This window comes from Photinus pyralis, unplaced genomic scaffold (assembly GCF_008802855.1).
Source record: "Photinus pyralis isolate 1611_PpyrPB1 unplaced genomic scaffold, Ppyr1.3 Ppyr1.4_LG8, whole genome shotgun sequence".
Classification (NCBI taxonomy): Eukaryota; Metazoa; Arthropoda; class Insecta; order Coleoptera; family Lampyridae; genus Photinus; species Photinus pyralis.
In genome coordinates this window covers 17,993,017-18,020,814 of record NW_022170819.1, presented here as the reverse complement: position 1 = coordinate 18,020,814, position 27,798 = coordinate 17,993,017, and the positions used below count along the sequence as shown (strand labels likewise).

Below are 27,798 nucleotides of genomic sequence, written 5' to 3'. Positions count from 1 at the left end.
CCTAGAAGTAGTCCGGACAGACGGACGGACAAAGCGCAAACAATACCATATTTTTTTAATTCGTAAAAAAAATGCGCTAAAATTACCGTAAGACGTCGATACTGTCGCAAAAAGTTTAATACTGGACTGGAAGTGTTTAAAATGAACATGCTTTTTCCACCATTTTACTTTTAGGGGATATGGGGACTAAATTCAAACAGGAAGAGGTTCTTCTTCCAAACTTTACCATCATCCGGACCCATTTGAAGTTCGTGACGTTTTAGCGAACTAGGTGCCATTTTGCAGACCTTAGACCAATCCTTAGTCCGCAATCGATCACCAGTCAAGTTTTTTGCGAAGGTACACCAGATTATAGTCATAGATAAATCGTGTTCTGAGCGCAAGAAAAAACGTGGATACCTACTTAGTTTAGTGAACCGTCAAATTAAAACAAAATTTTGTATGTAAACGAAGCAGTGGAATACAAGAATTCTTACTCGATTAATATGAACCGACGGTATTGTATGAGGTAATCGAAGAAAAATCGTGGGGGTCTTCACCATATTCAGAAAGCGCCATGCATTGACCCTAAAGGAAACAACCTACAACAAAAAATCGCGCTGTTTGTTCTGTTTGTCATTCCGGACGATCGAAATGAAATGGTCAGCGATCAGTTTCACTATTTGTTAAAAATGACGGCACGAAGCTGAAATTTTACATTGCGTCTAGGTGACATTAACCTCAGGTGTGCAAATAAACCGACGAGGTCGCAGTCGTGGGAACCTGGTGGATGCGTAGGCTACATCCTACACGCGCCCACGGTCCCGCTCCCCAGGTCATAACTAAAGAAATGACCCAGCCCCAATTCCACTACAAGAACGTTTCCACCATCATCCATCGAGAGCGCGGTGTCGATTTGCGGTCGTTTCATAATTATTTATTTATAGACGGTCACGCACTATGTAAACCAATCTGGAGAATCGATATACGCTCCCCCGACGGGCACCCCCACGTCCAAATCCAAGGACGTGAGAATCTTCTTCCTATTCGGCGTAGGTGTGTGAACTTTATTCCGGTAGGGTTGAACAACTTTACAAAACTGGCAAAGTGAAGAAGAAATGATCTGAAAAGGTAAGAGGTGACGGCAAGGTGGAGTTGGCGGCCAGGTGACTAGACAACCACCCACATGAGGTGAGACACCTCACACGCCGCTTTGGCATCGAATTGATTGGCGTTTTTTTTAGTACTTACCTAATACCAATAGCGGAAATAATAAAAATTGTAGTTATCCGTAGAATTTTGTTGGCAAGCCGCAAAAATATATATACAGTTAGTGTTAGATCATTGCTCAGCGCGTCCAAGAACATTATTGTCCTCTGAATTTGACAATTTAAATTAAACGTCAGTAAGACGTACAATTTCGCTACCCTGCTCATTCCACTCGAGAGTCTCCATTACGTAAGTGAATTTTTTGTAATAAAGAGCGGCCCCTGCTTTTCATCGTAACTTCGGCGAATTTGTGACCTAGGATTATTAAAATACAGACGTCCACTTAAACAGCTGATTAGTGTTCACCTTGATCTAAAAATTGCAAAAGTCAGTGCACTATCCGTTGGGGGTCTAAAAATCGTCTGTCCAAGAATAACTCTTGACTCAGCGAGACGAAAATCTCTCCTGTCTAAACTATGCTTTTATACTAAACAAATTCCGATACACTTTTTTCTTTTCGTAACGTAGGTAATTAGCGCGATTTTTATTTCTTCGCGAGCGCTCTAATTAGGTAGGCATTGTAAAATTAATAATGCAAAGTCTCGTAGGTACGCGTTCTGGAACAATGCCTTTATTTAATTACTTTTATACAGTTGTTACGAGCTCGTGTGAAAGCTAAGGAAAAAGTTTTCAGTATGCGAGTGAGATTTCTCAAATTGATAACAACGGGGGCGAAATTTACCCCGTCCGTGAGCCACACCGGGTAAGGACCTTTAAAACATGGTAATTGAATACGATTAGAAACTTAACGTAATCCGATAGCGCAAGGTTACATAGTTTCTTGCGACAATTACCTATAACCGTGCAGGGTGCAGAGGAATTTAGACGGATTTAGTATTAACATCATAGGGTCGATACGCCAGCGGTCTGCACGCGATGTTGCGACCCCTAAACTATTGATTCGGTCTGCCGAAATGTAAAACCAACTTTCGAAACCGCTCCCGTATACGTTTAATTACATCGAAACCCTTACGATTATGACAATAAGTGCGAGTGCCCACCCCCGTACAAGAAAGAAGGGCTATAATTCATCTCGATTAGATCGGTATGTGAGCCGAGATTACTATGCACGCCCTCGACTAACTAAATTAGTTGTAAATGAAGACCGTCCAGGGGGGTTAATTAAATGACTAAATTTAAATAAATCTGATTACCGACGAGTGCACGCATACGAATTAATCACAGATATCTCTTAATTGTTGCAGATGACAGGGAAACGATCTAGAAGCTTTAAATGTGCGGTCCATCACAGGGACCGTGAGGTGTCATCCGAAAACGACTTCCATCTACTTCTGGTCGAACCTCCACTATTTCGAAGGTAAGACAATGAAAAAAAGGCAAAAAGCGCCGAGCATCTCTCGAAATAGAGCAGACGCCACTAAATATGCGACGGGATCTAAATGTGTTACTCTCTCCAATAAGAATGTAAAGCCGTAAATTTTGGCCAAAAATCAATAAGAGGGCGCCTTCTTTATTCCGTCGCACGAGAACTCCCCTTTACCAATGCTCTCTGTTTGTAATTACAGGATGGTTCAGATAATAGCAGAGGAATTTCTAACGGATGAAAGAGACCGGAAGTACTACGCTGATCACTACACCTGTTGTCCACCGCCGCTGTTTATAATTATTATAACTCTTGTGGAGGTATGTTATGAATGTTAATTGATTAACTCGAGCCGTTAAAGGCTTTCATTAGAAATTTGCCCAAAAATCGCGCTCACGTAACGTAATGAAGTTGCGCGATTTCCTTTTTTTAATTATTTTATGTAACGAGCCCCAATTAAAAAAAATTTTCTTAAAACGAACGCGCACGCAATCGCTTTAATTACACAAATAATTTAATAACGGTAATTTTGCACTTGGGGAGAATTGCAGCAGCTGTTGCGAAATATTTTTGCAGTCGCCTGGTAATTAAATCAGCGACGACCTAACGGGTTGACCAATAAACTGGGAGCCGTCTGGAGACAAATGTTTCGCTTTCAAAAGGGGAAGTCATTAATTTTACGGGGCCCGGTGTTTCCACGTTTGTGGAAACATATGTCACGTGGGACACGTGCGGGCGCGTTCCGTCTGTGAAAGGTAGAAAAATTTCGACTAAACCCTCCTAATTTTAGATTCTTGTACATGTAAAAATAACTCATTTAGGTAAACGCGCCGAGTCCATTTTATAAATAGATAGGTATTGTTTATATACACGATGCGTACAATTTTTCGTTTCTGTTACAGTTGGGATTCTTCGTATATTATTCGGTTAATACGGGAGAATTAAATCCGGCAGGTCCGGTACCGATAGACTCGATATTCATCTATAGGCCAGATAAACGAATTGAAATATGGAGGTTTCTACTGTATATGATGCTGCACGCAGGGTGAGTAATTTGATATTTATTTCTCTTCAGGTAACCTAATTTTGCATTATAAAAAACACCACGTGCTCGACACTAATTAGTGGGTGGCCCGACCGTCAGTTGCTTGCACTTCTTTTTTATTAATTGAACATACCTTTCGTTTTGACTGACAACGCCCTGTATATAATCTGCGTTCGTACAGGAGGCGGCCAGCTTCCGTTCCAGATGTAACATGGCACAAAAGTTCAATTAACAGTTCCATACCGGCGTTAGATCTTCCACCTTAATGAAACTAGTCTACTGACATTGGTTTGGCAGCTGTCGCAAACACTTGTCTCTGTAAATCATTAACTTGACCATCATAATACAAAACCACGTGTGGATTTGAAGAAACGCCCTTCCATGTCTGTCGCATATTTCTGAAAGCCTTCTATAATGTAACGTAAATTTAATTACGTGCTTTAATTATTACAACTAATTAACAATAAAATTTTAACAGTCTTAAAGTGCAGTAATTATTATTTATCACTTACAATTTATAACATAACAAAAGCGCGTCGAAGTTGGAACTGACTGAAATACGCTACAGTTGTTTGGAAACGTTCTACAATAAACACGTAATTTTTTGCGGAAAGATGGCGTCACATCCGCCTTTCATTGCTCCTCGATGTTCAGCGAGATTGCTGGATTGTTCGCTACACTGCCCCCCTCTTAAAACTGTTGCGTCTCGCAATACGGACGACGGTTATAGCGGAGACACAGTCCCAGACTCTTGTGCTCTATCGCGAAATTGCTGGCGATACTTTCATTCTCGAAGAAAAAACAACCCACCGTCTTACGAAACGGCTGCGGGGTTCCTCTGGGGTTAAAGTAAGACCAATATTACCATCTCCAGTGTATTGCGCACGATGCGTTAGTCCAACTTATCGAGACTTCGGAATTGACTCCCGCACTTCGTAACTAAGCTTATCACAAGACCGACCTTTTGTTACCAGACAACGAAATCGCCTTCAGGAACAATCCCAATCACGCTGGTGGCCGGACACAACTTTTGACAAGTACTTCCCCATTGTCCTATCAACCTAGTTGTCCTAGCAATAGTTCTGGTCGTGCAAATGCCCATAATACACAGGCTTTGGAACAGCGCCGACTCAATATTTCGTCCCTGATTAGGGTTGTAATTCCAGAGGTACTCGAAATCTGCTAAAATGCTCTTTTACCAAAACGTCCGCCACAGTTATCGCTTCTTGATTTGGTAGAGCATATGCTTCTGTCCATTTGCTGAAACAGTCCATGGCCATCAAGATGCATTTGTTTCCAGAATCTGTCTCTGAGAAGGGCCGGCGATATCCATGGCTATTCTACTGTCTCATTGGCGCTTTCTTCTTCCCTAATGGTCCGTTGCTTGTGGCACATTTTCCTGTTCCTTCACGTCTTGTTTAAAGTACAGTAATTATTATTTATCACTTACAATTCATAACATATCACAAGCGCGTCGAAGTTGGAACTGACTGAATTAATTTACTTATATAATAAACGACAATAATTGTTCTAGACGGATTCGGAATGTTCTACAATAAACACGTCATTAAATTTACGTTACAACAATATTCCGTCAAAGCGAATTCAAAAATTGCGTGGCGATAAAATTCTAAATGGTAGAGAAGTTGTAGAAGATTTGCCGGCCCGTGTGGCGCAGTTCAGTTAAAGCTGAACTGTGGTGCTAAGGGGTCCCTGGTTCGAATCCGGGTTCGGGTATGGATATTTGTAAATGTATAGTGGGTTGGGTTGGTAGAGCAGCCTTGGCTGAAACCCCGCCCACTCAAAAATAAAGGCAAAAATAATAAATAATAATATTAAAATAGATTTTATCGTAAAATATGTCCTATCAAGTGTTTAGATATCTTGTTCTCATGTCTCATCTATTCCTTTCTCATTTTACAAAGATGACCCTTTACCATCCCATCGCAAGACCATGTCTTCAAATGGAGCGCAAGGGGAGGTATTCAATATCTTTGTCTTGAGACTTAAATGAGCATCCGATGCACGTTGTCGGTCTACAATTGAACTTGGAAACGGATTAGTTTAATTCAACAAATTTGAACAGGTTCGTGGTCCTCTGAGCCGAATATACGCAGGCAAGTGACTAATGACGACGCAACCGCATCTAATGCATGTCAAGGAAACTACTTTTTTTATAGACTTGATGCGACTAGAAAGTAGGTAGTTTTTCATGCTACGGACGTATTACATTGCTAATGAAATGGTTTATTAATTACCCGCTAATTATCACGCAACTTTTTTTTTTACCAAACGACTGGCTTTAATCCCAATTCTGCCATCTCGCGTAATTCAATTAGCTTTAAGGTTTTTTCACACGTTTGCCATTGTGAACGGGGAACATTTAGGTACATACAGGCACTCAAAATTTAGACTAAAGAAGTTGCGTAATTAGTTTACACAACTTGACCCAGTGGGAGAGGTTCACATATGAGTTTTGATAAAGAAACAATTAAGTAAAACGTGTTATTTTAATTCGTGTAATTATTTAATTTATTATATCCTGCTTGCGCCTCCGCGTGTTTGTCTTTCGTTAATAAGTTCTTCCTCAATTTACTGTAGAATTTTTTGGATTAACGGAATACGTCTTTTGTTTACAGATGGCTGCATTTAGGATTTAATCTTGTAGTTCAACTTCTGGTCGGGCTGCCGTTGGAGATGGTACACGGATCGGGGAGGGTGGCGCTGATTTATATGGCCGGCGTCGCCGCCGGATCGCTTGGGACGTCCGTGTTCGATACGGATGTGTATCTGGTCGGTGCGTCGGGAGGTGTTTACGCACTTCTCGCGGCGCATTTAGCTAATGTATTGTTAAATTACAATAATATGCAGTGTGGGATTTTAAGACTGTTTGGCATTTTTGCTATTGGTAAGTGCGCCAATCGCAGCTCCATTGCATTTTGACTGACAGGCGTCTTTTGCAGCATCGTGCGATGTGGGGTATGCGATTTACTCGAGGTACGCCGCCGAAACCATGGGACCGCCAGTTTCGTACGTTGCCCATTTAACTGGAGCACTTGCGGGTCTAACGATAGGCTTGCTGGTGTTGAAAAATTTCGAACAAAAGTTACACGAGCAGTTACTGTGGTGGATCGCGTTAGGTGTATATGCGGCTTGCACGATATTCGCCATTCTCTTCAACATCATGAATCCGACAGTGGATCCCATTCAAAATGTTGGAGATGGCGTTAATACTCAGTATATCTACAATAAATTTGGTGTATAGCCGTTGCTTGTTATGTGAATATGAAATATTTATTTGATTTAATTCTTAAGATATGTTAGTCAGGTGAAAATGTTGTTAATTGAGCAAGAATCCGTCTTTTTCATGTATTTTGGTTGTGTGTAAATATTTAAGAGTGTACATATTATTTAATTTATATTTATTTACTGTTCGTACCAAAGACTGAAGTGAATTATTAATTATGTACAATTAAGTATGTAATGGGGTGGTCTAGTTTTCATTGTTTCTCTGGAAATGTTCACTTTTTGCAATAGTTGTACCTATACTCATGTAGATTTACCCTGTACATACACGGAAACTATTATCGATATTTCGATAGTGGTTGCTGGTTGTAACGTATTTTAATGTACGAGTGATATGTTAAGCTAGTCACACACATAGTAAAACAGTGAAGCCTACCAAAGAGAGTGCTAGTTTACATTTATTATAAACCTACACAGGGCCTTATAGAGTAATAAACAAAGTTCACTAGAATTTATAGTTATATTTTCACATTAGACACATCAAAGTTGTATTTTTTACACCACTCAGGTAGATTTATCACTAACCTTTGTAAGAAATCAGAACTGAATTATGTAGACTTAGTATATTCCATTTTTGTTATAAATTGTGTTTTTCACTCACTTTTACATACTGCCGAAAATTATAGCAAACTTTAGTAAATAATTTATTGAAAGTATGTCTTTGTCTAACTCACTTGACCACTGTTTATGATTACATAAACCTTTCCTCTTTTTCCTGTCTCGTAATTCCCTCCAATTACTGACCAGTTTTTCTGCCAAGTCTTTCTCCACAGCTTGTATCCATCTATTCCTTTTTGTATCCTCCAGACCACCTCTTTAACATTTCTTCTATCGTCCATTCTTCTTAAATGTCTTAACCATTACGAAACCTTTTCCCTATACAGTTCATATAATTCTGTGTTCGTTCTTCTTTCTCAGCCTAAGAGTGTATTTGTTCTTCTTACTATTTTTCTCTCCCACATTTCTATCTTCAATTGGTTTTTCTGGTTCATAACCCAAGTTTCACATCCAAAAGTGAATGTTAGTTTTAGTAGATCCTAAATTTAGTATTCCTGGACACTTCTTTTGCTCTTAATATTTTGTTTAGCCCTCCTGCACAGTTATTACTTTTTGCTATCCCTACACATATTTCACTACCTTATTCGCACTTGTTGGTCACTAAGACACTTTTCAGATGCATGTAGTTCTCTACTTCTGCGCACTCCAAAACCTCTTCATTTCCACTTCGTTTTTTAATACTGAGATTTTGTGTACTAAAACCGGGTAACTGTATTGTCTATATTAATTGGGAATTCCATTCAGGGTTTTGCAATGATTTGGAGTTCTTTTCTGCGTCTTGCCAGAAGGAGTACGTCATCTGCATATGCCAGCAACTGATGACTCTTATAGAACAGCGTTCCTTTTCTGTTTATATTTCACCATTTCTGATTTTCATTTCCAGGGGGGCTTTTCTTATTTTAAATTCCTCGTTTCGCATTACTCTTAACTGCTGTGACTGTGTTTTGGATTGTCATTCCTAGACTAATCTGATTAAATTTGCTGCGCTCATGTTTTCTATCACGTGATTGTATGCTCCCTTACAGTCAACGTGAAAACTCAGTGCGGCTTCTGCATATTTATCCAATCTAAATCGCGCAGGCTGCTTAGTTTTGGACTGAGGCACAGGTTAAGATCTCTTCCACAGTCACATAATATTTTTTAGGTACCTATACTTTATCCAAAAAAATTTTGATTGACCTTCGCCAAATGTTATATTTTTTTAAAATGTCAAATGGCACCCCCCTAAACAAATTATATCTCTGGGTAACCAAAACTACAAATTTTCCACTGAAACAAAGAAAACCACTCATTCCACAAGAACATTTCAGAGAAAAACCAAGTCGAAACGCCAATTTGTAAAAATAAAACCTTATTTTCCGAACCCAAGTGTGCCATGATAAAACAAAAGATGTTCAGTTCCCACAATTAACAGTAAAGTGTCGGTAGTGTGATTGCTATTTAATCAACGTTGCAAAAATGTCCCAAACTCTAAGCAGGAAGGCTTATTCTTCCGAGGAAGTTGAAGGATTATGCATCAGTCAGTGCGGAACCTCAAAATGCTACACCACGATAGCCTATGAAGCTGAACCGTCTACGTACCTACACCTAACACCGAAGCCATTAAAGGTTCTCAAGCCAAAAATTGGAAAGTGGCAATGATTGAGGAGGTAAATGTGCTCAATGAAAATCATACTTGGGACCTGGCTCCCAAGCCGGTGGGTGACAAGGTCAAGTACAATGCTGATGATGGTTCAGTGGAGCGTTACAAAGCGCATCTTGCGTAGCCAAGGCGAGAACCAAAGGGATTTCACTGAAACCTCTTAAGCTCTACCGTGAGATGGGACGATGGTGCAATTTTTATTTCCCAGGAAGCCTACAGCGTAAAATTCTTACGAAGATCTCGAACGACAAGAATTGGAGATCAAAATTTAATACTGTGAAGTTTGATGTTTCTTGCTGATGATGAAGCAAGTTATGCGGACTACGGCGGAGAGGACCGAGAACACGGAAATCAACGACCGGAAACCTTTTTAAGTACGCTGGTCATGCAAATTGTGTAGGTATCTACGTCTACAACCACGGAGAATAGGCAAGAAGCAGTATACGTATCAATAATTAAACAAAAAATCTACGTCTACAACTTCCCTACCATGGGGTACACCTTGTCGTGGTGGTAGGGCTCAGTAGTCACATTTTTCTGTGGCGAAGCTAAGTATCCCAGGCGGGTGATTGCTAGAGATCATGGCCTTAGCCCATAAAGTCTGATCCGTGCTGCCCGATTTCAGTAAATCTGGTTCAAAGGATGCCGTTATCAGTCATATGCTTCATGGAGTAGAGAAATCCGAAAGGGTTGTTTCTCTGGGAAATTTTCATGGTAGAAGATTTGGGACGTGAAATAAGAGAATGGGCCACCGCTGCCCTAGCGAGGACCACCTGAGCGAGTACGTTTTTACGACTGTCTTAACGGTAAGGATGTCCACATCATTATGTACGAGTCCCTTATTAAATCTTTCAGTGCGAGCACGCGTTTTCGTTTTATTTGAGAAATATCTTACTCACCCTGTATATATATGTACATGTTCATGGAGGGAACCATGAGGGAACTATAATCAGATAGTACCACAATTCGACACGATGTGGCAGCACTTATTAGTCACTTGTATGTGCATGTGGAACAACTATTATAAATAAAACCAAATCGAATTAAAATTTATATCCAAGTGAATCAAATGATTATGTACGGGTAACATGGTGTACCCTAATTCAACAAATTCTGTGACTCAGAAAGTAAGTATGTCTAATTGCCACAGGGTCTCGCTCTGTATTATAGATTTTTAACATATTTATGTATAGGTAACATTATTGTTGTTAGTTATGGATGGAGATATCGACACACTACCCATTAAAATCGAACCCAAACAAGAAGAAGAAATCCATTCCTTTCTCCAGGGCCACGCTTCAGTAAGTAACGAAGTTTTGGTGACAGTAAAGAATGAAATTACCTCGAAAATTACGATTAGTACACCATGTTCAAAATCCCTTTATAATGAAGAAGTACAACACTCCAACTTTCGGCACCTTTTAACTTTTAAAACAGTGCCTAAAGATTTTAAATGTGCTGATTGTGACTATGAGACAAATGTTAAAAAGTGCTTGAAACAACACCTTTTAACACATAAAGTTTCTAAGGATTTTAAATGTGATGATTGTGATTATGCGACAAATATCAAACAGCTCTTCAAACGACATCTTTTAAAACATAAAGTTTCTAAGGATTTTAAATGTACTGATTGTGATTATGGGACAAATGATAAATGCAACTTCAAACAACATCTTTTAATACATAAAGTTTCTATAGATTTTAAATGCGGCGATTGTGATTATGGGACAAATCGTAAACACTTCTTCAAACGACATCTTTTAACACATAAAATTTCTAAGGATTTTATTTGTGCTACTTGTGATTATGGGACAAATGATAAACAGGACTTCAAACGACATATTTTAAAACATAAAGTTTCTAAAGTTTTTCAATGTGCTCATTGTGATTATGGCACAAATGATAAATATGTTTTCACACGACATCTTTTAAAACATAAAGATTCTAAGGATTTTAAATGTGCCAATTGTGATTATGGGACAAATGTTAAAAAGTACTTGATACAACACCTTTTAACACATAAAGTTTCTAAGGATTTTAAATGTGCCGAGTGTGATTATGGAACAAATAATAAACACCTCTTCAAACGACATCTTTTAAAACATAACTTTTCTAAAGATTCTAAATGTGCTCATTGTGATTATGGAACAAATGATAAACGCAACTTCAAACAACACCTTTTAAAACATACAGTTTCCAAAAATTTTAAATGTGGTGATTGTGATTATGCGACCAATCGTAAACATTTCTTCAAACGACATTTTTTAACACATAAAGTTTCTAAGGATTTTAAATGTCCTACTTGTGACTATGGGACAAATGATAAACACCTGTTCAAACGACATCTTTTGAAACATAAAGAGTCTAAGGACTTTAAATGTGCTCATTGTGATCATGAGACTAATGATAAATATGTCTTCAAACGACATCTTTTAAAACATAAAGTTTCAAAGGATTTTAAATGTGCTGATTGCGATTATGGGACAAATGATAAACATGTCTTCAAACGACATTGTTTAATGCATAAAGTTTCTAAGGATTTTAAATGTACTAATTGTAATTATGGAACAAATTATAAACGCAACTTCAAACAACACCTTTTAACACATAAGGTGTTTAAGGATTTTAAATGTGCTGATTGTGATTATGGAACAAACGATAAACATCTCTTCAAACGACATCTTTTAAAACATAAAGTTTCTAAGGATTTTAAATGTGCCGATTGTCATTATGAGACAAATGATAAGCGCAATTTCAAACAACATCTTTTAAAACATAAAGTTTCTAAAGATTTTAAATGCTGTGATTGTGATTATGGGACCAATCGTAAACACTTCTTTAAACGCCATCTTTTAACACATAAAGTTTCTAAGGATTTTAGATGTGCTAGTTGCGATTACGTGACAAATGACAAACACGTTTTTAAACAGCATCTTTTAATACATAAATAAAATACTTAATACTTTTTCTGGTGCACCATTAAATGAATACACGGGTCCACTGTACAAGTATGAAAGTAAAATCATTGTTTATCATATATTAAAGATATACAGTGATATTTATTAAGAAGTAGACAGGGATTTGTTGTGCGTATTGTTTTTCCCTATGTCTATTTTTAAAAGAAAACAAAACAAAATAACTTCTTAAAACAAAAAAAGATCTGGCTGTCATGTTAATTAATTTGTAGATTGTTGCTTTGGCTTTACAAAAAGCAATATCCAGTTTTTCTGTAGTTGAATGCATCGTACCAGTAATGTATATAAAAATACGGAAACCAGTCGTCACTAAACTTCCGGAAGGGCGGGGGGGGGGGTGAAGTTTGATGGTTGTAGATGCATAATATTGCGGACGCAGACGAAAATATGTGCAAATTTGCGTATTTGGTGTTAATGGCGAATTAGTCCAAAATCCGAGAACTACCAGAGGTTACTTGTTTTGAGCATCAGCACCAGAAGAAGTGTGAACTCCCTATCATTTTTAGCGCATTTTTGCAAAAATTTTTTTTTTGTAAAAAGTAGCTTTTAATCTCACTTTGGCTGGCTGGCTGGCTGGCAGTAAATGCCCGCCCGTAGAAAAACGCTTGTAAAAAGACAAGGAGTGTACATGTAACTATCGGGGCCGTGTAATTAAGAACGTTAGGGATGGGGCTACAAGATTTGGAGTCGACGACATCTGGACGCCATCCCCGAGCGTATTATACTAACCTGAAGATTTTTCAGTTTTTATCTATCTTCTACTACAGTTTTTCTCCGATTGTTTTCAAATTGGTGTCGTCGGGAAGATCTTGTCAACGCGCACAACTCCTGCGTGGCGGAATTTTGTTTTTTTTCCTAGGGGCGAAATAAACCACCTTTTGCGCGGCGCGCTTCGAGGGGTAGTCGACTTTGGGCGCCCAAAAGTTTCTTACAGCGCGAATCGCGGTCTCTCTTTCTCGTGTCACTAATAGAAGGTCGAGCTATGTGAAGTACCCAAAAGTTGAATACGATTTTATGCCGGGATTTTAGCGAAATCTACCAAAATGTGAATTACGAATGAACGGGACGTCGGAACTGTGTATCGGCAAAGGGAATGTGGTAACCCCCGACGAGATCTTACTGATGGTGGAGTCGAAACTTCAAATCCGAATTGTTGCGGGTGATCACAAGTGGGTGTCGACAAAGGGAATATGGTAACCCCCGACGAGATCTTACTGACGGTGGAGTCAAAACTCAAACGCGAATTGCGAATGCACGGTAAGTGAGAAAATGGTACCGACAAAGTGAACGTGGTAGCTTTCGGCAAGATCTTATTGATGGTGGAGTCAATATTGGCTAATAAAACACTGATCTGCCACACAAAAATGCGCTGAAGTCCCTTCGATCTCACACGAGGACTTTGATCATTTTTTTTAATTACAAAAGTGAGTGTACGACAGTCCATTGCTCTAAAGCGTTCATTTATTGGTGCATCAAAAAATGTGTTAACCTTTCTGTCTTCTCTAATTGATTGTTTTGGTTTGCGATTTGTTTCCTAAAGTTAATTTGGACATCATTTGCGTTCACAATGAATATTTGTACATATTCCCACGATGATTACTTGACCTTTTCCACCGTACGCTCTGCCGACTCCTGAAACGGATAATCGAATGCACCTTGTACATACCAATCTCTGTGTGAAGTTAGCGTTAGAGCGACAGCCTCACTGACCTCCATTTTTTATTGAGATCGCTCTTTCTTTCATAGTCTAAGGCTGCATAGCCTAGACTAGACTATTATTTTAACCTTTGATTTGAACACTACATTATAATATATAAACAAAGTAAATAACTACTGGTGGCCTGGTGTACTCTTAATTCAACAAATTCTGTGACATTCAGAAAGTAAGTACTAAGTAATGTCTAGTTGTCCTAGGGCACTTGAAGTCTGTGTCCTAGTGTCTTGCTGTGTATTGTTTAATACCAAAATAGATTTTTGATAAACCAAAAGAGATTTTTAACACCTTTATTTATAACATTAGGTATTATTGTTGTTAGGTATGGATGGAGATGGTGACACACTACTCTTTAAAATCGAACCAAAGCAAGAAGAAGAAATTGATTCCTATCTTCAGGGACACATTTCAGTAAGCAACGAACTTTTGGTGACAATAAAGAATGAAATTACAATTAGTACACCATGTTCTAAGTCCATTTATAATGAAGAAGTACAGCAACACTCCGACTTGCAAGAGCACGTAAATCCCCCCTGTAAAACAGTATCTAAAGATTTTAAATGTGCTGATTGTGATTATGAAACAACAGACAAAATCAATTTAAAACGACATCTTTTAAAACATAAAGTTTCTAAGGATTTTAAGTGTGCTGATTGTGAATATGGGACAAATAATAAACTCATCTTCAAACGACATCTTTTAATACATAAAGCTTTTAAAGTGTTTAAATGTCATGATTGTAATTATAGGACAAATCGTATATCCCTCTTCACACAACATTTAATACATAAAGTTTCTAATGGTTTTAGATGTGCTACTTGTGATTATGTGACAAATGATAAATACGCCTTTAAACGACATCTTTTAAAACATTTAGCTTATAAGGATTTTAAATGTGCTGATTGCGATTATGAGACAAATTATAAATCTAATTTTAAACAACATCTTTTAACACATAAAGTTTCAAAAGATTTTAAATGTGGTGATTGTGATTATGGGACAAATAATAAACAACTCCTCAAACGACATCTTTTAACACATAAAGATCCTAAATATTTTAAATGTGGTCATTGTGATTATGGGACAAATAATGGTCGACAAGTCTTCAAACTACATCTTTTAATACATCAAGTTTCTAAGGAGTTCAAATGTGCTGATTGTAATTATCGGACAAATGTTAAAAGCAACTTAAAACAACACCTTATAAAACATAAAGTTTCTAAGGATTTTAATTGTGCTGATTGTGATTATGGGACAAATTATAAACACGTCTTCAGACGACATCTTTTAAAACATAAAGTTTCTAAGGATTTTAAATGTCCTGAGTGTGATTATGAGACAAATTCTATAGGCGATCTTAAACAACATCTTTTAAAACATAAAGTTTCTAAGGATTTTAAATAAGCTGATTGAGATTATGGGACAAATGATAAATGCAACATTTTTTAATACATAGGTAGTTTCTAGCATATTAATTATACCTAGGTACATTGAATTTACTGGGTCTTATAAATATTCTTTTTAACTCGACCATTATGCTATTTTTTTAAAATATAAAACTATTTCCTCGTTTATTTTCAAACTGCTTAAATTATTGGGAATTTAAATAATTGATACATGCAGACAATCCCCCAGATGAATGGAATCTTCTTTGGGTATTAATCATAATAATTTAGTCGTCAGTCTTACCTCGTTCTTACAATTTTAGTCTGCAGGACCTTCAAATACCTTCTGGACTGGAGAAGGTGCACAATGTATTTCATGAACTTTTATGTTTTTCACGAATGGGAAAGCATTGCTCTTAAATCTCATCCGAGAGTTCGATGCTCAAAACTTGTAAGGATGTATGTATTCAGTATTGTAGGTAAATAAACCCAATAAAGTAAACTAGAAAAACATTTTATTGACAATTTCAATTAGAAAAATCCTCTAAAAAAATACACCATCGGATACACCCACTTTGGAATTACGCGATCGACATTTGCGGGTAAACCTAACTTGTACAGTTGCTTGCACTCTTCATCCATTTTCTGTCGCAAACCACCATTTTCAGTTACAATCGCCAACTGTGTTTCGAGATCACGTCTCACGGACCGTTCTCCAAAATTTGGCGATCCTATCAGTGTCAAATTTGGCAAATCCTGTTCGGGTGCATAATACCTGCAACGAGAAATAGTGGGAAATGAAAGTCATTCCAATACACTTACCATAACCCTTTCCCGTGATAAGTCCAACCCTCACGAAAATACTCGTGCATTGAGAAACGTTCGCTTTGTCCTAATCCTTCGAACATATTTTTAAATCGTTGAGCTATTAAACTGTACGCGTCAGGTATACCACCCGCTGGAAATGAGGCACCTTGAAAGCCGTTTGCCTAAAAATAAATCAACTTCACAATTCAATATTGTAAAAAAACAAGGCCACATTGTCACTACAAAAGAATGCCTTAGTAACATTTTGATTATAGAATTATTCCTTTGTGTAACTATCTTTTTTTTGCTAAAACTTCAATTTATAGGTATATTATTTCTTAGTTTTACAATTTTTATAATTTGTCTTTCTTTTAATGTATAATGATTCAGAAGCAGTTATTAACTGTTTTGTTTTTTGAAAATGCACTTTTCTTTTTCTCTCTCAATTTTCTTTTGTTATTTAATGCACAATGCTTTATATGTATGTTCTATAGATAAAAGAAAGAGGTATCATGGACAGAGTGCATGAGAAAAAAGAAGAATATAGTAGAAAAGCCCATAGAAAGATTATGATAAATATGCAGGGAATTTTATTTAATGTATACATATGGGCTATGGGTCAAATACATGAACTGCAAAAACAGCTCAAATTTATCGGGTGTAATGTTAGTTGCCTACATACTGTAATACTAAGAATCATGATTCCAAGCATTTGATCCATTTTTTTTAAAGTATACATACATATTACATAAAAATTCCCTCAATAATGTACATACGTTTGGGTGGGCCATCAATAATTTACAATTGGCAAAGCATTTAGTAACCAGTGTGTCCATGTAATCCCAGGTTAAATTAAAATATCCGGTTGCGATGCATAAACTAGCACCAGAAGGTGCCTCCGCAAGCAGACGCTTGGTAACACAGGCATCTTGATTGATTCCCAATTGCCCCATTTGTACCAGAGGAAAAACCCATGTATCTACAGAACGATTTGTACATTTCTTAAGGAATCGATCGAAACTTACCGTAGCCTTCTCGCTTACAAATGTTTTGCTCGTTTATACACTGTGTTATATAAGATTCCACCAAATTGCCGGCATTAACCACAAAATCGTTCAAATTACCCTGGTATGGTAGCTGAGACCACGAGCAGCGAATGTGTACTTCATCTTCTTTGTCCAAATACAAGCTGAACCTTTGGACCTGCCTCACAAGCCCGTTGTAAAAGTCCGTCAAGTCCCTGTCTTTAATCATGTAGTAGCGATCTTGTCGATTTGTGAAGTAATCGTTTGATAAATTTGCTCCGCTTATTAGTAAAGTGTCATCGAATATGTACAATTTCATGTGCTGTAAGCCGAAGAGTTCGTTCCAACGGTCCGGCACCCACTTCTTTTTTAAACCTCGCAAAATCGGTGTGTGATACAAACTAATGTGGCAGTTCTGGTCGTTACGTTGAAGTAGAGGTTTCAGAATGACGCGTGAATTATTTTTATATCGACTTCCGCGCGTGTAATCGAGTAATATATTAATTTTGGCGGTTCCATTTTGAAAATTATCATTGTCCATTAAGGCCTGTACAAGATTTTGCTCCAATTGGCCTGTGCCGACGTACAGACTTGACAGGGTGACCCGTTCTTTCGCTCCTCGACATTTTTCAATCAGCGTATCGTAGAACTGCTGAGGTTCGGTTAGTATAGTAATGTTTTCAGCACGGACCGGAAAACAAGGTGCCTGCGACGACAACCAAGCAAATTGCGAAGTTTCCTTTCTGGTGAACGGGGAGGTATAAATGGCACACTCTGCTTGCATAGGTATACTTGCTGTGGCGTCTAAAACGATATTCAAAAATTTACGCAACATCCTACTCGCTCATTACACAACCATTGAAAGTAAGGTTAGGATTCAAGTGCAATAACAATTTCCAATGCCTTTATAACACAAACTGTAAAAAATACCACTTGGTATTTGGTTTATTGCTTTAAATGAAACGCCAGTGGCTAATTGATTCAATAAATAAACTAATTCAAAGTTTAAAGACTGTAGTTCATATACAGCGTGTGAGATAGTTCTAATGTGTTAATGTCGTTGCATTTGCTCTACTTATAATAACTTGAACTACTTATCTCAAAATTATAAGAATTTTGTTTAATGCATAAAAGATAATACCTAATTACCTAATGGGTTTTTAATTAATCACCACTTTTTATACGCAGGACGAAATTAATTTACTAAGTTACATTTTTATTCAAGCCCGGATTGAGATTTTAATTTCAGAGTTGAGGGTCCTTCTCCGAAAAACAAAAAGTACCTACCCCATTTTAAGTTACAAAAACCTCTTGTTAGAAAATGTAATGGAATTTATTGAAAAAAAACATTCCTATTTATTTTTATTAAAAAAAATGAAACATAGGTGTATCTTAAAATCCTAATAAATCACTTATTTAAAGATGAACTATTTTGAACGTCTATCAAGTGAGCGGATTTCTATGCGGTATCAAATAATGCAGTAATATAAACTTCAAATTGAATTTACCACAAAAGGGCAAATATATTAGTTACTAGTTTCCTTTGGAAGTGTCAAAAAGTGTCACGGAAGCTCCACTATATATTAAGCGTCTTTTGCAAATAAGTGGTTGATAATTGCTTTCGATTTTTTGATTAAACGGGAAATGGCAACGCGAAAACTGTATCATAATAATTGTTTTAAAAAATGCTACCGACTATCCCTTACGATTTCCCTATTAAACGTTTCCTCTTTACTTCCCTTGATCACGAAAGAGATCTCCTGTCCTTTATCTGAAAAATTGCTACAAATGAGTTCTTTGGCCTTGTACTGACCATCAAAATAATGTAGCGAACGTTCCAGAAACTTTCCATAAGCGCTATTAGTAATCTGCGATAAAGTACGAGAGCGGATGACGTATTTTATTCGCGAATGTTCGCGACCGCTCGGAAACCTTCGACTTTGCTATATAAGCGGACCGGATTGCGTTACCGTTTTAGTTGCAGTTAGAACGCCGAAGTGATGAATGGTTCGCGCTGTCATCATTTGTGTATTCGTAAGTGGTAAATAATATTTTACTGTAATACATTTGATCCATTTTAAGACTGTTATAAATTTATTGCTAATTAGTTGTAATAAATAAACGACGTAATTAAATTTACGTTACAATAATAACACCAAAGTGAGCAAAAACCAGAAAATATTAAGGGCGGTTAAAGGATGCATCTCCCTTTTTTTACATTAAATTTTCTATTTCCTAAATTTCTAGCTGTCACAAATTGGGACCGTTAAAGTTTACTTCGAAATGGTTACGCTTCAAACATACCTTAATCATTAATGGTGATTTTATGTTGACAAATTAGTTCTTAGTCACTGTCAATTCACGAAATTGGGACACCGTTAAAGTTTACTTCGAAAATGGTCTACGCTTCAACACATACCTTAATCATTAATGGTGATTATTAATGTTGTTCGAAATTAGTTCTTAGATAACTCCTTCACAGTGAAATTGGACAACAAATTCAGGAGGTCCTTTTGATAATAATATACGCATACATTGTTCCAAGATCTCTGGATCTCTCATGTAAAATTGTAATCGTAATGATACACTAGGTCAAAACTGGCCTTCTTACAACAGATCGTAAAGCTGTCGATTGAATTTGATAAAAATACAGAAATACGACTAACCTCTATATTTACAATTTTTTCCATGTGGAAGAATCTAGTAATTTATGCTGATTATTGCGGAACAGGTAATTTCCCACTGCTGCAAATGATGATTTTAAAAAAAAAACCAACTGTTTAGAAAATTGACACTACGGACGCCTTAAACGTCTATCGGTTAATTCCGAACATCAATTTAAACGGTTTTGGCTCAAAGGCCACTATTCGAAAGCTCGACTGCCTAAACGCCAGTGCTTAATTCGGTGCAAAATAATGGCCTCAACTCTTAAGTCAACTTTTCAACGCCTACTAAATGGTGGAAAAGTAATGGCGGCGATATGTTATTAATTTTCATTGGGTCACTGGCTTTCAGAGCTTTCTACAGAAATGCTGATTCTGCCTATTCAGCTTGTTTTTTCCCAAAGAGCGCTTTGTGCAACGTGGCATAATCGTTTCTAGCGTGTAATTCCAAAACTTGACAATGGGTCGCCAGATTAAATTTAGAACAATTTTACTTAATTGTCGAGTGCGAAAGGCCGAGTGTCGACAGTGTGAGAAAAGGAAAAAAGTTCGCCGTATGTATTGCAATCGATAAAATAAAAACTTGAACTTGTTATAAGCAATATTTCTATGATTGAATGTTCTTGAGACCTTGACTTTTTAAATTTAGAAATTTTCGTTCCGCGTACTTGAAAGGAATAAATCGCAAAAAATTTAAAGCAAATAACTGCTCTCATTACGTAAGTTGTAGTGCCTTTTCTGTTTTCTTTTCCTTTCAATACGGTCTTTTCCTATAACGTTTGACGTGTCAAAGCGATCTTTATACCTTGCATCATTGAATAAAAAATTAATTTAGAATGTTATGGTCGTTAACTAATGACCACAACGCGTCGTTACGGGCATTTTAGAAGCGATCACAACGCGTTTTGTTCGTTTGAAGAATGACCATAATACATTGAATTATTAAGCGGCAGAGCAAAGCGATGCAAGCTTTATAGGGGAGTCCGTTTGTCCGTCCGTGAACACAATAACTGTCAAACGCTTGGACGGATTTGGTTCAAACTTTACACAGTTGACCTACATGCCTAAAGTAATAAGCCTATTGAAAATGAGTCACATCCAATGACCCTTTGGGGTCACACCTCTCGGTCTCTGGCAAACGCTTGAACCTTTCGGTTCAAACTTTGTACAGTTAACATATATACCAGATGTAACAAGCCAATTGAAAATAGGCCAAATCCTGACCCCGTAGGGATTATCTACGAATAAGCACACTGGCGATTTTTTTGAATTTGAATTTCCGTATTTGTTATTCGTTTTAGAATTCTTCGTAATTGTGTAATTCATTCAATTTTAATAAGATGCTTTAATGTGTGTCTAATTTGCTTTTACAAGAGCTGCATAGTACTTGCTTAGAACAGCAATGCCATTTCTTACTATTACATTAACGATTAAAATGGTATAACTTGAAATCATCAAATCAAGCTAACAACTCAATTACTAGCGATATATAGCATTAAGGAAATAAGTTAAAACTGAAAAAATCCGGTGTTCGCTTGATTGAAACCATCCAATTCGCATTGTGGTCGCTTCTAAAATGACCACAACAGGTTATGGGCATAACACAGAAAAATATTCTTTGCTTCAGTTTAATTTGCAATATCAGAAACACACCATTTAGATTCACTGCATAGGTAGTCAAAATCCCAATGAAAATCTTCTTTTTGATGCCTCTTCTTTGCACATCACATAATTGTTATGACCTTCTTCGATGTGAATGTTTTACAATGCCATTATTTTAAAAGTTCAAAGTCAAAGTCAAGTACCTACAAATCAATACTGGATACAGTAATTTTATTTCATAGGATTTTTACATTATCATGCTATAGTATCTAATATCAAGAATAGTAAAGGTCAGAGTGATCAAATTGAAAATTTGATTAAAACTAAAAACATTTAGATAGTTACATAATACAGATAATAGAAAAACCTAAAAACCAAGTAAAATGTAGAGATACTGGAGTTGTTATTATTATTATGTTTATGGTACAATCACAGATGCGCTTATCATTTCAATGAAAATAGATATTTTAAATACACTTTAGTCCCATTGTAATAAATGTATCTTTAAAATATCCATCTAGTCCATTGTACAACAAAGTAAAAACTATAACAACCTCGATGTACTATGATTGTTCTATACTTTTAATGGTTCACTACTAAATTCCGCTAGTAACCTCAATAACAAACCAGTACCACGGGTGTCTCGCAAATACTCCATGGAATATTTCAGAGACAGAAGTGGCACCTGAATAAGACAAGGCTAAAAACTAGATTAAGAAATATAGATATATCACTAACACAGCCTTCTACATGAAATAACCACGCTTTGAACAATCTATCTGGTTACTCCGGGGCAAGTCAAAACTATGTATAGGGACATTCAATTTGTAATTACCTGCTACACTTGCAGGCGCTATGCAAGTCCCAGTTTGATTACATTTTAATCGCAATACTGATTTGTACTAGAAAACGCAAACGAACACTCCACTATAGTATTTTAACATAAAATACTAATGAAGAGGGAGAAGCGCCAACCCAATACTTTTTAAAGTTTCGAGATTCTATAAGGGTTAACTTGATCTAGTACACTATTTTCTTGAATTATAATAAGTCACGCTAATTAACAACACCTAAATTTAGATAAATCGTTTAATTCATATACGCATTCCCATTTCGTTTTTCGAGTGTGCAAATATTGTTTGTGCTATTTTCCCTAAGTCTCTAAATAATGGACGTTAACTATTTAAATATAAATAATCGAGGATTCTCCTTTATTATAGAATCTAGTTTCGTTAAATTTCTAATTTTAGCAAAGAGCAATACTGGTTTACTTTGAATTGATTCTCTAAGATTGTTCGAAATAATCGCTAAACTATTTTATACGTGATTCTCCGGGGCGCACTTGCTGGGACTTGTTTTGGATTTGATGCACGTGTTGAGGATCTTTCGCCACTTCGATTCTTCGTTCGAGTTGTCGGACGTCGACTCTTGCCTTTGTAACGTGTAACGTTTGACCTTGTTGGTAACGGGCAAGATCAGTAGCATTAAGCCTGATAATATTATGAATATTCCCGCTAAGAAGAACGAGAGGTCGTAGGTTCCGGTGACGTCAGATATTTTACCTGAAAATAATTTCTGTTAATTTAGAAACAAATGAAAAGGTGTTAGGCTTTTTTTTTGTACACAGACAACAGACTCATCAGAAATGAGAATAGAATTGTTTTTCGCTAAAGTGGGTAGGTAATTCATGGCTGAAGTCAGGGGTACATGGGTTAGTCTTTGTGAAGTCCACTTAAGTCAAATTCGTCCTTGATCACACGAAAATCTTATGAAATTGTAGTAAGTAAAAATCTTTAAATTTCAAAGAAGATTCTGTTTTCATAATTATACAGTGATATCTAAATTGGGATCCATCTTGTAAGCTCAAAATGGGGTTTCAAACTGCTTCCAAATTTGATAAATATACTAATGAAGAGGGAGAAGCGCCAACCCAATACTTTTTAAAGTTTCGAGATTCTATAAGGGTTAACTTGATCTAGTACACTATTTTCTTGAATTATAATAAGTCACGCTAATTAACAACACCTAAATTTAGATAAATCGTTTAATTCATATACGCATTCCCATTTCGTTTTTCGAGTGTGCAAATATTGTTTGTGCTATTTTCCCTAAGTCTCTAAATAATGGACGTTAACTATTTAAATATAAATAATCGAGGATTCTCCTTTATTATAGAATCTAGTTTCGTTAAATTTCTAATTTTAGCAAAGAGCAATACTGGTTTACTTTGAATTGATTCTCTAAGATTGTTCGAAATAATCGCTAAACTATTTTATACGTGATTCTCCGGGGCGCACTTGCTGGGACTTGTTTTGGATTTGATGCACGTGTTGAGGATCTTTCGCCACTTCGATTCTTCGTTCGAGTTGTCGGACGTCGACTCTTGCCTTTGTAACGTGTAACGTTTGACCTTGTTGGTAACGGGCAAGATCAGTAGCATTAAGCCTGATAATATTATGAATATTCCCGCTAAGAAGAACGAGAGGTCGTAGGTTCCGGTGACGTCAGATATTTTACCTGAAAATAATTTCTGTTAATTTAGAAACAAATGAAAAGGTGTTAGGCTTTTTTTTTGTACACAGACAACAGACTCATCAGAAATGAGAATAGAATTGTTTTTCGCTAAAGTGGGTAGGTAATTCATGGCTGAAGTCAGGGGTACATGGGTTAGTCTTTGTGAAGTCCACTTAAGTCAAATTCGTCCTTGATCACACGAAAATCTTATGAAATTGTAGTAAGTAAAAATCTTTAAATTTCAAAGAAGATTCTGTTTTCATAATTATACAGTGATATCTAAATTGGGATCCATCTTGTAAGCTCAAAATGGGGTTTCAAACTGCTTCCAAATTTGATAAATATACACCTTCCCCATGAAATTTATTGTTGACAATATATTTCATGGGGAAGGTTTATCAAATTTGGAAAATATCCAGCGATATTCATGTAGAAGTAGACATAGGGATTTCCTATGTCTACCTGTTATATGATGAAGTCTCCTGAAAGACGCCTAATTTTATGCAACCAAAGTAACTACCTACAACAAATGAGGATTTGCCTGTCATATTAATTAATTCCAATATTATCGCTTTGACTTCCCTATTCTAATTTCGGTTCGTGTGCGATGTGATTCAACTAAAGAAAAAGTTGATATTTCCAATTGGTATAGTGCCGATAACAGTTAAAGGAGCTTAATAGATTTATTTTCTGTGAGGCTAAGCAACAATATTCAAATTAATAATTAATAAGACAACCAGATCTTCAAGAAGATATTTTGGTTGCATAAAATTAGGCGTTTTTCAGACTTTATCATATAAAAGTAGACATAGGAAATCCCTATGTCTACTTCTACATGAATATCACTGTATACATAATCGCGCCATTAGAGCCAGTAGGTACATGGTGACCAAGACATAAACGAACAGCAGTACTATTTAGTACCTACTAAATAAATGCATTCAATTTTCTGATACCAGCACTGTTACCGTCCAAAGTTTGTTAGCCAGTACCGTAATCTGAGACAATTTTTTTTTCGGGGCTCAAAAAAAGGCAGTGTATAACCTTCCTTTTTTTACCAAAAATCGACTGCACCAAAATTTCTCGGGAAAACACTTTTTCTTATTAATTTTGGTGCGTAGAATCCAAAACAATTCGTACTTTTTCGATCAGACTTCTCAATCAAAAGTTATGGACTAGAAACCAATTTCGAAAGAAAATTCAAAGGGCTGTAACTTTTGAACTAGTAGCCCAATCTTGGAACTGTTTGAAATTATGGATTCTACAGGCCACATTCTATAAGAAAATTTTTTTTCCGGGTCGATCTGAGACAATTTTTTTTTCGGGGCTCAAAAAAAGGCAGTGTATAACCTTCCTTTTTTACCAAAAATCGACTACACCAAAATTTCTCGGGAAAACACTTTTTCTTATTAATTTGGGTGCGTAGAATCCAAATCAATTCGTACTTTTTCGATCAGACTTCTCAATCAAAAGTTATAGACTAGAAACCAATTTCGAAAAAAAATTCAAAGGGCTGTAACTTTTGAACTAGTAGCCCAATCTTGGAACTGTTTGAAATTATGGATTCTACAGGCCACATTCTATAAGAAAATTTTTTTTCCGGGTCGATCTGAGACAATTTTTTTTTCGGGGCTCAAAAAAAGGCAGTTATTACCTTCCTTTTTTTACCAAAATCGACTGCACCAAAATTTCTCGGGAAAACACTTTTTCTTATTAATTTGGGTGCGTAGAATCCAAATCAATTCGTACTTTTTCGATCAGACTTCTCAATCAAAAGTTATAGACTAGAAACCAATTTCGAAAGAAAATTCAAAGGGCTGTAACTTTTGAACTAGTAGCCCAATCTTGGAACTGTTTGAAATTATGGATTCTACAGGCCACATTCTATAAGAAATTTTTTTTCCGGGTCGATCTGAGACAATTTTTTTTTCGGGGCTCAAAAAAAGGCAGTGTATAACCTTCCTTTTTTACCAAAAATCAACTACACCAAAATTTCTCGGGAAACACTTTTTCTTATTAATTTGGGTGCGTAGAATCCAAATCAATTGGTACTTTTTCAATCAGACTTCTCAATCAAAAGTTATAGACTAGAAACCAATTTCGAAAAAAATTCAAAGGGCTGTAACTTTTGAACTAGTAGCCCAATCTTGGAACTGTTTGAGATTATGGATTCTACAGGTCACATTCTAAAAGAAATTTTTTTTCCGGGTCGATGTGAGGCAATTTTTTTTTCGGGGCTAAAAAAAGGCAGTGTTAAGTGAGTACATTGTTTCTGTAAATATGTAATCTTTTTTGGTCATACTATGTCCACATTAAGACCTCCAGTAACCCGGTGCAGAATACGCTCATTGGAGATTAAAAATCTCACCCCTCCAGAGTCGTAAAGCTCGATGTTGGCCGCTTTAGAATTAAAAAAGTATTTAGAATTTGGTTTTTGTTCAGCATAGAAATTTACACGTGTCCCGCTTCATAGCGAACGTGAAGGAAAGTGTGTCTGGCGATAACCAGCGATAACAATGAAGTGAAGCTAGAGGTGAGAGGGGTACCTTAAATCAACTTAGATGTGCGAAGTTACCAATACAGCATATCTGTGGAAATTCGAACCGAGGCGACAACAGCTCCATCCGCCTAATATCAGCGACTGGTAGGATTGTAACAATTAAAAAGGTCCATTCATATTTATTAAGGTGCTAGCCTTCGTCGTCGTTCGTCTAACCGTTGTTAAGTTGGGCAACAGATTATAAATAAATAAAGACGCGATTGGTTGAAAAGCGCTGCGGCAACTTTTGTGGGGGAGACGAACCGTCCTGTTGCGTTGGGGCCGTATCGGTTTTTAAGCGCGGCAATACCGAAGTAAGGGAAAGATAACACACGTGCAACGAGTGCCTTTGAGTATAGATCTTCTTACTATAGTGGAATACTGTGATTGCTGGATGAGTAAGCTAGGATATACTTCATTTGAGACGAACTGCGTTTTTCAATTATCAACATACTCGTATGTTGGAATGTTTCCATTTTCCGTAAAGAAACTATGCCTACCAAAGGGCGCTGACATCCTAGGGGAATTTTCCACTACGCAGAATCGCCATGCGCAAGTGTGCGGGTGGCATATCTGTGCTATCCACAGCAAATTTTTTCCACTTCCCGTAAATATACTGCATATACCAAAGAACGGGGACCTTGCCCTAGGGGAATTTTCCACTACGCAGGAATCTGTGGATCTCGTCGACATTTCCAAATAATCGTGTGATTTTTTGTATGTTGTTAATTCATTCATTGAAAAAACCGTAAATTAATACGGTGTAGTACAGACTTTCAAGTAGAAAATGAATGAAGTTTGTTATGTATATTTTAATTAACACAATTTAACTGGGAAAAGTTCTTTAGTTGTTGAGCCAAATGGATTACTTATTATTATCAGATTAGAATTTCAGTTTATGAACCTATTCCCATTTAAGTTTACCAGTTTAGCAGTCAGATTATTAAAAGTATTAATGGAGGTTCATTGAAATCGGCTTCTCTGGACCAAATAGCACTTTAAACATAAAAATAAAAAAACATTATCCCCATGAAAACTCCTGTTAGAATTTTTGAAACTTTAAAGTGCCTTTGCACAATTAGAAAACAATTATTAGAAACGCAAACGCAAATTTAGAAGAGCAGAATTGATTCAGATGTTGTTTTTGGGAAGAAATTATACACAAAAACAAGAGGAACTTGATAGGAAGTTGGCGGGATACATAAGAGAACTTTTACGAAAACTGAGCACAGTTTGAAGGCAATTTAAAAACTAGCGAAGTACTTGAGGAGTAACTACTGCAAAGAGGCTCGAAGTTTCAAAAGGACTTGATAGCAACTTGAGAGGAAATTGAGAGAAGCTTGTGAAGGGAATTCGTGACAATTTCAAGGGATCTGAAGATGAACTCAACTGAATAGAGGAATTAAAGAAACAGTTTCAGGAGAGATTAAAGGACCTGGAGGAGATATATA

General features: G+C 36.6%; 3 protein-coding genes and 1 long non-coding RNA gene across 6 annotated transcripts in view; 2 read left to right on the top strand and 2 right to left on the bottom strand.

Moving 5' to 3' along the window:
* LOC116179080 (protein rhomboid-like) overlaps window positions 1–7,576 on the top strand; it is an 80,382-nt gene extending 72,806 nt beyond the window's left edge. For both annotated transcript variants that reach the window (XM_031498787.1, XM_031498786.1), the window contains exons 4-8: window positions 2,454–2,566; window positions 2,775–2,892; window positions 3,475–3,617; window positions 6,257–6,525; window positions 6,581–7,576. In XM_031498787.1, coding sequence (XP_031354647.1) covers window positions 2,454–2,566; window positions 2,775–2,892; window positions 3,475–3,617; window positions 6,257–6,525; window positions 6,581–6,882 — 945 coding nt within the window. In that variant the 3' untranslated portion in view covers window positions 6,883–7,576. The remainder of the gene's footprint in view (window positions 1–2,453; window positions 2,567–2,774; window positions 2,893–3,474; window positions 3,618–6,256; window positions 6,526–6,580) is intronic.
* Window positions 7,577–9,625: 2,049 nt separating this feature from the next.
* LOC116179225 lies at window positions 9,626–10,659 on the top strand. Its single transcript, XR_004146976.1, has 3 exons — window positions 9,626–9,929; window positions 9,979–10,250; window positions 10,336–10,659. It is a non-coding gene; the product is annotated as an uncharacterized LOC116179225 (long non-coding RNA).
* Window positions 10,660–15,695: 5,036 nt separating this feature from the next.
* LOC116178952 (CDP-diacylglycerol--glycerol-3-phosphate 3-phosphatidyltransferase, mitochondrial) lies at window positions 15,696–18,066 on the bottom strand. Of its 2 annotated transcripts, XM_031498618.1 has the most exons (5): window positions 17,886–18,066; window positions 17,030–17,833; window positions 16,781–16,983; window positions 16,020–16,186; window positions 15,696–15,972 (listed from the first exon to the last, which is right to left on the bottom strand). In XM_031498618.1, exons 2-5 carry the CDS (start codon window positions 17,811–17,813, stop codon window positions 15,729–15,731), a joined length of 1,398 nt encoding a protein of 465 aa, XP_031354478.1. In that variant the 5' UTR covers window positions 17,814–17,833; window positions 17,886–18,066; the 3' UTR covers window positions 15,696–15,728. The 2 variants fall into 2 exon arrangements, with proteins under 2 accessions (XP_031354478.1, XP_031354477.1); XM_031498617.1 differs by having other exon boundaries at window positions 17,030–18,066.
* Window positions 18,067–22,611: 4,545 nt separating this feature from the next.
* LOC116179436 (calmodulin-binding transcription activator 2-like) overlaps window positions 22,612–27,798 on the bottom strand; it is a 45,404-nt gene continuing 40,217 nt past the window's right edge. The window contains exons 18-19 of the mRNA XM_031499227.1: window positions 23,596–23,824; window positions 22,612–22,856 (exon numbers count right to left, since the gene is read on the bottom strand). Coding sequence (XP_031355087.1) covers window positions 22,612–22,856; window positions 23,596–23,824 — 474 coding nt within the window. The remainder of the gene's footprint in view (window positions 22,857–23,595; window positions 23,825–27,798) is intronic.